An 8,692-nucleotide genomic window follows, 5' to 3' on the forward strand; every position below is an offset into this window, starting at 1 on the left:
GGGAGTTAAAGCCAGTGTAAAAAAAAAAAAAACCACCAAGGCTATTAAAGGGATATTAAAGCAGGCATGGTGGTGGGTACCTGTTGTCCCAGCTACTCAGGAGGCTGAGACAGGAAAATCACTTGAGTCCAAGAGTTTGAGGCTGCAGTGTGATGTGATTACACCTGTGAATAGTCACTGCAGTCAGCCTGGGCAACATAGTAAGACATTATCTCCTTAAATTTTTTTTTTAAACCAGGAACATCAGTAAATGGTAGCTGTCATCATCACTGTCATCATCATAATTTTCTACCACCCGTCTTGTCAGTATTCACAGCAGCCTTTTCCTGTGTTAGTTCATGACTCAGATCTCTGCTAGGTGGTGTCTCCTAACACTACAGTTTGGGTAATGTCATTAACAAATCCCCAGTCCAAACAGACACTAAAGTGAGCTCGGCCTGTCTCAGGGCTGTCATTACTTCCGCAGCCTCTGACGAACCTCACTTCTGGGCTCCTAAGGATAAGCCAACGCCCCCACTCCCTTCTTTCTTTTGATGAGTCCTTGTCTCTGCACAGAGCTTCTGGTGAAGGTAGTGGGAGCTGTTCTTGCAGAGCACATGGGATTCCAAGGGCTTGGCACTGGGCCAGGATCTTGTTTCCATGGTAACTGACACTGTTTTCTCCGAAATTCTGCCAGATCCTGAAGACCTTCATGGACAATCTCTTTGCGATCGTCCTGCTGAAGCAGGCCACAGCTGTGCGCTGCTTGGACATGAGTGCCTCCCGTAAGAAGCTGGCTGTGGTAGATGAAAATGACACTTGCTTGGTGTATGATATCGACACCAAGGAGCTGCTTTTTCAGGTGAAGTCCCTGAGGAGGACCAGGGACATCGTCCTTTGATTAGAGATCCTCCTCTTGCTTCTTAGTCCCTGCAGGATGCTCTCCTGCTCTGGCCCAGGCAGGTCTCTGGGAGGAGCAGTGAGGGGCAGGGACCAAGCACAGGCTCAGAGTCCCAGAGGCCCTGGGTCACAACCTGCTTCTCCCATGCAGGCACAAGCAGTGGGGCCTCGGTCGTCCTCTTGAACTTTGGTTTCCTTGCCAATGAGGGAGGCATGTCATTGGCATTCAGTGAATGGGGTGATGACTCCATGGGGGGTGTGCTGTCGGTGCGCAGTGAATGGGGCGATGGATGCGCTTCCTTTGCAGAAGTCTGCGTCTCACCCGCTGCAGGCCTGCCTGTGTCTCTGCGCACCTGCACGGGAAGGAAACAGGATCAGTTTTGTCATCCAAAAGGGGGAAAGAGATGGACAAGTCTGGCCTTCTCCTAATTCACAAGAATGCTTGAAGAGCCAGCAGCATGCGAAGTGCTTGGATCTTTGGGGGCGTAGGTGTTGTTTGGTGTTATCCAGCCCCGTGGCCGAGGAAATGTGTCATAAGAGAAGGCAGCCTGGCGGCTCCATGCCCAGGGCCTGGCTGGCTTTCTGCTGGGCTCGCGCCATTCTTTGTCTCTTTAGGTCTTTGTAGGTGCTCAGGACTGTTTTCTCGAATGAAGTTCCCCCCAAAGCTGGAGCCCCTCTTGACTGGTTACCTTGGCCACCGCAGGGTTTCCTGATGTTATAGGCAGATTCAGTCCCCTTACCAGGCTCCTCCTTGTACTCGGCGGCAGAATCGATAGCAGGAGGGGCCTGGAGTGCGGAGCAGCCTCAGTCAATTAGAAGTGGTTACCTGGCCACCTCTAGCTCGGAGGTGACTCCCCATCAGTCTCAACTCACTCCTGTCCGTGAGAGAGTAGAATGGTTCAGGGGAAGAGAGCACAGCCTTCAGGCTGACCTGGGCTTGCGTCCTGCCTGCATCCCTTACTGTGTGAGCTTAAGCAAGTTAGTGAGCCTCTCTGAGCCTTGATTACTTTTCTCTAAAATGTGATTAGTAATTGCCCCTCACAGAATTGCTGCAGGAATAAACAAGATACCACAGTGTCTAGCTCAGTGCTGGGCACAAAATAGGGCCGGACATGTTACTTCCCTTCGCCCCAGCTTCACCTCCCACCTATGGGGGGGGTAGCTGCCCGAAATGTGAATCTGTGTCTGAGCCTAGAATCACACAAGTGTGGAAGGGCGTGTGCGCTCCCCTGTCCCCGCTGCTGGCTCTAGCAGGCTAGGGGAGGTGATTCTCAGCCCTGCCAGGAGACATCAACATTTCCACCTATGACATTGCCTGCTGGCTTTCCTCTTCTCCACTGTCCCCGACCCCTGCACATAAAACAGCTATATATATTTTTTCTCTCATTATAGAAAACAATCCACACTCATTATAAAAGACTCAGACATTGTAAAACATTCTAGGCAGAAAGCTGTGAGCATCTGCTTGTCTCAGAGGCTCCAGGGCTCAGATGAAAACTGAGGTGCAGGGGGTGCCTCCCAGGGAGACTGTGTTTTCACAGTGTGTGAACTGTAAACGCAAAGACAAGACATGCTTTTCAAATATTACAAATAACTCACTGTTCTTTTTCTTATTATCAAACAGAATAGATGCTCATGACAGATTCAGGCAAACAAAAAAGAAAGATTTTCTAATTATGCAATTCCACCCACCCAGAAACACTGTGAATCGTTTGGAGCATATTCTTGGAAATGTTCTTCTGTGTATAGAGATGTGTATTTCTTCTGTAATAGAAGTGGAATCCCACTTTGCTGATTCTCCACTTTCTATATAGGGATTCATGTTTCAGGAGAATATTTTTCAAAAGTAAAACTTGCCTACTCAAATATTCCAACAACACGCAGATGCATAGAGGGGCTTCCCTCTGTTCATTTCTTTGCTATCCCCTTTCCCTCCTTTCCCTCCATCCCACTATAAGCAACTTAGTGGGATTCAGTCTTTAAAAGGGTTTTGGGGTGAAATGTGCAAGCACCGCCCACGCCCAGGGTGGTTCTCATCCCTGTGCTCTAGGAGCCAAACGCCAACAGTGTGGCCTGGAACACCCAGTGTGAGGACATGCTCTGCTTCTCGGGAGGAGGCTACCTCAACATCAAAGCCAGCACCTTTCCTGTGCACCGGCAGAAGCTGCAGGGCTTCGTGGTCGGCTACAACGGCTCCAAGATCTTCTGCCTCCACGTCTTCTCCATTTCTGCCGTGGAGGTGCCACAGGTAACTGGGGGCACCTGTCCACTCTCAGCTCTGGCAAGGCCGACAAGACCAGGGAAGGCAGGCGCCTTGCTGGTGCATTGCGGAAAACGTAGCAAGGAGAGAAGTGTGGCAGCTGTGATGTTGAGGGAGGCAGTCTGGGCCTGGAACCTGCAGCCCTGTCTCCACTCCTTTCGACCTGTGTGACTGGAAGCAAATAGATCAACCTCCCTGAGCCTCAGTTTCTTCCTGGTCCCCCTTCTGTAGGGATGGGAGGGGTATGCAGTGTTGTCAGCAGAGTGTGTTTTGCGGAGAGCCCAACGTGGGGCTGAGTGGAGAAGCAGCAAAGCCGGGAGTCCAGCAGGGTGTGTGCATGAGCGCATGTGTGATGGTGGTGATGTGTGTTCGAGAAAGAAGGGGAAAGAGAGGACGAGTGGGTGGGTGGTGAGTCCTGAGGTCTGTGAGCCAATAAGGGAGCATGGGACTCTGCACAAGCCTCCTGAACTAGGAGGAGGCCAGAACAGAAATGAGGTGCTGAAATGTGGAGCCACAGAACGGGGGAGGGCAGAACCGCAGACAGGAGGCTGAGATTGACCTCCCGAGTGTGGGCCGGCCTCTCCTCCACCTCCTGCACCCCACGCGGATGGTGCTCACTGTAGGACTGCCATAAAACAGAGACGCGCACCAGCAAGAAGCTTCAGCCCTCAGCATCCCATCCTCAGGACAGAATCACTCCTAAACATGTTGGAATACATCTGCTTAGAGCTTTTCATGTGTATATATAATATATGCATAATATACAATTAGGAGCATGTGATTTCATAAGAACATTTTCAAACCAAAGTGAAATTGCACTGCAAATACAGTTTCATGACTTTCATCTGCATAAGTATTGTTACCTATAGATGGACCCTCAGATTTCCTGTATTCCCTGAGGCTGGCCTGTAAACAGGACTTCTCATCCCCTTCCTTTATGGCCATCTTCTCATCTCACCTCACATTCCATTATGGCAGCCCCATCACTGTCTAGAAGTGCTGGCGGTAAACTGGTCATCTGGCCCGTTCACTCAGCATGTTCTCCTGAAGCATGGTTCTATGTCAGTAAATGTTCTTATCCAGTATGGCAAAATGCTAAGGTAATTACAGACTCACATAAGTTGTAGGAAATAGTACAGAGATCCCTTATATCCTTTGCCCAGTTTCCCCCAATGGTAACACTGTGCAAAGCTCTAGGACTATCTTCCCACCCATGTCAGCATGTGTAACCTCCCCCCACAGTCATGGCACTGAACACGGCCACCACCACAAGGTGTCTGGTATTGCATTGCCCTTTTACAGCCAGCTCCCCTCCCTCCTGCCCAGGCCCCCACTCATTGTATTTATGGCTGAATTTTGTCTTGTCTTGTGGATGTTTCATGACTGACAGACAGGCTGAACAAGCAAAGGGTATGCAAAGAAGCCCCAAGCAGGAGAGGAGGCTCCCCGCCCAACACTTAGTGCAGTCGCAGGCTGGCTCTGCCTCTCTTGGCTGTGTTGTCGAAGGCTCAGTGTCCCCATCTACACAAAAGGGCCCCCACCAGCTCTGATTCCAAGGTTCCAGCTTCAGTCTGTGTCTGTGAATAGTGCTGGATGATGACATGGAAGGCACCACAGGGACCTGGTAATGCCCATTGAACTAAGAGGACACTGAGGCTACAGAGGAACGGCTGCTGGAGGCTGCAGGGTGGGGCAGTGGTTCTGGCTGGGACTGGTTCCAATCTGTCATCTCCCAAGTGCTCAACATTGTACCCATGTTCCTGGAAGGAGGAAGCAAGGGAGAGGTGAACTGGGCGGCCTCAAGTGGATCTGACTCTAGACCCACCTCAGGCAGTTGGGGGTTCCCGGGCCTCGGTTTCCCGTCTCTCCCCAGAAAGGCTGTGAAGCCAGGAGCCCCTGGTGGCTGTCACACAGGTGGGCAGAGGCCCCTCCTCCAAGGTGACTGCTGTGTTTCTTCCCAGGCTCGGAGTCTGTGTGCCCGCGTCAGAGGCCACCACTGGGCAGGGTGCTTACCCTGGGCCTCCCTGATTCTCCCCACGCAGATCCAGAACACTGGCCCGGAATGGAGACCTCGTCATGGCCCTCCCTGCTTACCACTCGCAGTGGCTGCCCATGCCGTTCTGCCATTCAGAGGCAGAGACAGAGCCTGCACCTGGGCTCCCGAGGGCTGGGGCTTGGGTGCCCCAAGATGGCTGCATCCACCATCAGAGAGGGCCGCCCCACGGCCCGACCCCACACCTTGCAGCTCCTCACAGCTCTTCCCCAGCCCGCGGAGGCGAAGGCAGAGGACAATGGCTCAGAAAGTCCCACACTCGGGCTTGTGTGGGAATGCGGAAGAGAGCAGCTCAGGGGGGCCCCGTCATCGTGGGTGATGCTGAGGCCCCATAAAGTGTCAAGCAGAAAGGGCCTGGCTGTGGCCCCACCGCCTACCTGCCTGCTGGGGCACCAAAGCCTCGCCAGATTTCCTTTCACTTTGGGGGCAAGTGTTTCCCAAGTATGAATACTGAATCTCCCCCACTTAATGCCAGTTTGCAGCCTGAGGAAAATCCTGTGGGCCCTCAGGCTTGAGCTCCCCAAGAGCCCCTCAGAGTCTGTGCTCCTGGCCTGGTGCCGTTCCCCACTCTGGAAGCGCGGGCCCTGTGAGAAGCGCCTTCTTCAGGTCTGGCTTCCACCATCGAGGAGGCTCTTAAAAATGCCACAGTCCTCAAGAGCATTGGCCAGGGAAGCTTGGGTGAGGTGAAGTTGACCCAGCACGAATTCACCGAGACCCAGGTGGCCGTGAAAATAAAATACATAACTAGGGGCTCCCCCAGCCTTCTAAGTCTACATGAAAAGGTAGAAGTCATGAAGGCCCTAAGTGTCCCCATCATCATAAAGCCATATCATGTCACTGGAACCTCAGACATCCCATACTGAGCTATGGTGATACCCACAGTGAAGACCTTTTCCACCAAACATTCCAGCCCAGCCACATGGAGGAGGAGGAGGCTCAAGTCATGTTTCTGTAAATACTATCTGCCCTCCAGTACTGCCACCAAAAAGTCAGCTGCCGGGACCTGAAGTGGCAGAACTCCTGGATGAAGACCACAACACGAAAATAGCAGACTGTGGCTTCAGCACCCCATGTTCCCAAGACCAGAGGCTAAGCGCCTTTGCCTGGCCTCCCCTTAAGCTGCCCCAGAACTCTCCCTGGGCCTGGAGTATCACGGCCCCACAGTGGTCGTGTGGGTCTTGGCTCTCCCCCTTCATTACATGGGGCCAGGGCCCTGCCATTTGGCAGGCAGAACTTCTCAGGCTCAAAAAAACATACTTCAGGGAAAGTATTATGTACGGTCTATATTCCTTCCGAACTGAAATATTTATCAAGAAATTTGTGACCCTTGACCCCAGAGAGTGACCGACACAGGACCAGCTGATGCAGGACCCCTGGGTCAATACTGGCCAGGAAATGCTCAGGCCCCACATACAGCCACTCCTCAGTGACCTGGGCCCCCTAACAACCTGGCTCATGGTGGCCATGACATTCTGGCACATGGAGGAATGTGATTAGGAAAAAAATAGGATTATTCCATGGCCACCTACCTAATGCTGGGGGGCCCACTGACCTTCCCAAACCCCAAAGTTAAGTCCGTCCTTTCTGTCCAACCAAAGGAGAGTCAAAGGCTGGAATGTTCGGTGAAAAAGGTCTTCACTGTGGCCTTTCCCACCTTTACTTCAAAAATCCAGCAGCCCAAGGAGGACTAGGCCCAGAGCAGAAGATGCCCAGAGAGCCACCTTGCCTGCCTGTTCCCTACTGGGCCTAGAGGTGAGTTGAACCAATCCCAGCAGATCTCCGAGTGTGGCCCTGTGGGCTCCCCCTCCACCCAGAGCACCAGCAGCAGTGGTGGCGACCCAGGAGGAGTCACCTGTCACCAGGAACAGCCTGGGAAGCCAGTTCCGTCCATGCAGGAGGCCCAGGAGGAGTCACCTGTCCCCAGGAACAGCCCAGGAAGCCAGAGCCCTCTCCACTGGGCATCAGATGGTGTGACCTCAGTTTCTCCCTGTGGAGAGAGCCAGTGCTGCCAGTGAGCCACTAGATTTGTCTTCAGAAACCCCGAACATGGAGACCTAAAGCCATAAAACATCCTACTGGATGAGGAAGGCAACGTCAGATACCTGGACTTTAGCTTCGGCATCACACTTCCAAAGCAGCAGACACTGCCAGCCTTTGGTGGCACGTACCCCTACGTGGCCCCAGAACTCTTCCTGGGCCAGGGGTGCCAGTACCCGACATGGACATATGCTTGGGGCAATTCTATGTTTTGTTCTTGACATGCGTAGTTTAGGTCAGAAGAGGCTGAAGTGGACTCATAGTGAGCCACCTTTTGAGACTTTTAGAGTTCAACTGCCTGAGAAGGGCCAGAAGTCAGGGCAGAAGACCACCACTCCTGCCAGCCTGCAGAGAAAGCCAGACATTTCCCATGAGGCCCCTCAGCATGACCCCACGGCCTCCCCCTCCAGCCAGAGCACCAGTAGAGAGTACATCAATGGTACTCAGAGGCCAAGAGCGGGTTTGGGGTGGGGAAGAGGAAGGAAGTGGAGAGTTGTTAGCCAAAGGTCAAAAGCCTGAGATGGACAGAAGGAAGAGGTTTTGACATCCAGTGCACAGTAAGGTGACTAGAGTCAATGAGAACGCATTGCATGTTGAAAAACACCTGAGAGAGTCCATTGCAAATGTCTTTCAGGTTGTCCCACGTTCAGCATTCAGCCGAAGTCCACCGTTCCTGCCAATGCACCTGCCGGCCTGCAGATGAAGCCAGTTTCAGTGAAGTCCCCCAGCATGACCCTGTGGTCTCCCCCTCCACCTAGATCACCATTAGCAGTGATGAAGACTCAGAAACATTGCTGGCTCAGCAACAACCATCACAAGAAGCTCACGTGCTACAAGTGGATAAGAAGCCAGGGCTGTGGCAGGGCTGCCAGATGCTGCCTTTTTTTTTTTTTTTTTTTTTTTTGAGACAGAGTCTCACTCTGTCACCCAGGCTGAAGTACAGTGGCACCATCTCTGGCTCACTGTAACCTCTGCCTCGTGGGCTCATGGCCATACCACCCTGAACGTGACTGATCTCGTCAGATCTCAGAAGCTAAGCAGGGTCGGGCCTGGTTAGTACTTGGGTGGCAGAAGATGTGTTTCAATTATTATTATTATTTTTTTTTTGAGACGGAGTTTCGCTCTTGTTACCCAGGCTGGAGTGCAATGGCGCGATCTCGGCTCACCGCAACGTCCGCCTCCTGGGTTCAGGCAATTCTCCTGCCTCAGCCTCCTGAGTAGCTGGGACTACAGGCACGCGCCACCATGCCCAGCTAATTTTTTGTATTTTTAGTAGAGACGGGGTTTCACCATGTTGACCAGGATGGTCTCGATCTCTTGACCTCGTGATCCACCCGCCTCGGCCTCCCAAAGTGCTGGGATTACAGGCTTGAGCCACCGCGCCCGGCCCGTGTTTCAATTATTTTAAGAGTATTCTGGGCCGGGCGCGGTGGCTCAAGCCTGTAATCCCAGCACTTTGGGAG

At 52.7% G+C, this 8,692-nt stretch overlaps 1 protein-coding gene across 1 annotated transcript; it reads left to right on the plus strand.

Moving 5' to 3' along the window:
• The first annotated feature begins 240 nt into the window (after positions 1-240).
• LOC116542843 (intraflagellar transport protein 122 homolog) lies at positions 241-4,482 on the plus strand. Its single transcript, XM_032268000.1, has 2 exons — positions 241-841; positions 2,930-4,482. Exons 1-2 carry the CDS (start codon positions 692-694, stop codon positions 3,308-3,310), a joined length of 531 nt encoding a protein of 176 aa, XP_032123891.1. The 5' UTR covers positions 241-691; the 3' UTR covers positions 3,311-4,482.
• Positions 4,483-8,692: the final 4,210 nt, after the last annotated feature.

The sequence above is a fragment of the Sapajus apella genome, unplaced genomic scaffold (assembly GCF_009761245.1).
Source record: "Sapajus apella isolate SASKATOON/1434 unplaced genomic scaffold, GSC_monkey_1.0 scaffold174, whole genome shotgun sequence".
In the NCBI taxonomy this organism is placed as follows: Eukaryota; Metazoa; Chordata; class Mammalia; order Primates; family Cebidae; genus Sapajus; species Sapajus apella.

Excerpts from the sequence above, each read along its gene's own strand:
- LOC116542843 (XM_032268000.1), top strand. The coding sequence starts at position 692 with ATGGACAATCTCTTTGCGATCGTCCTGCTGAAGCAGGCCACAGCTGTG. Across the intron at positions 842-2,929 it reads CCAAGGAGCTGCTTTTTCAG|GAGCCAAACGCCAACAGTGT; the intron begins GTGAAGTCCCTG and ends CCTGTGCTCTAG.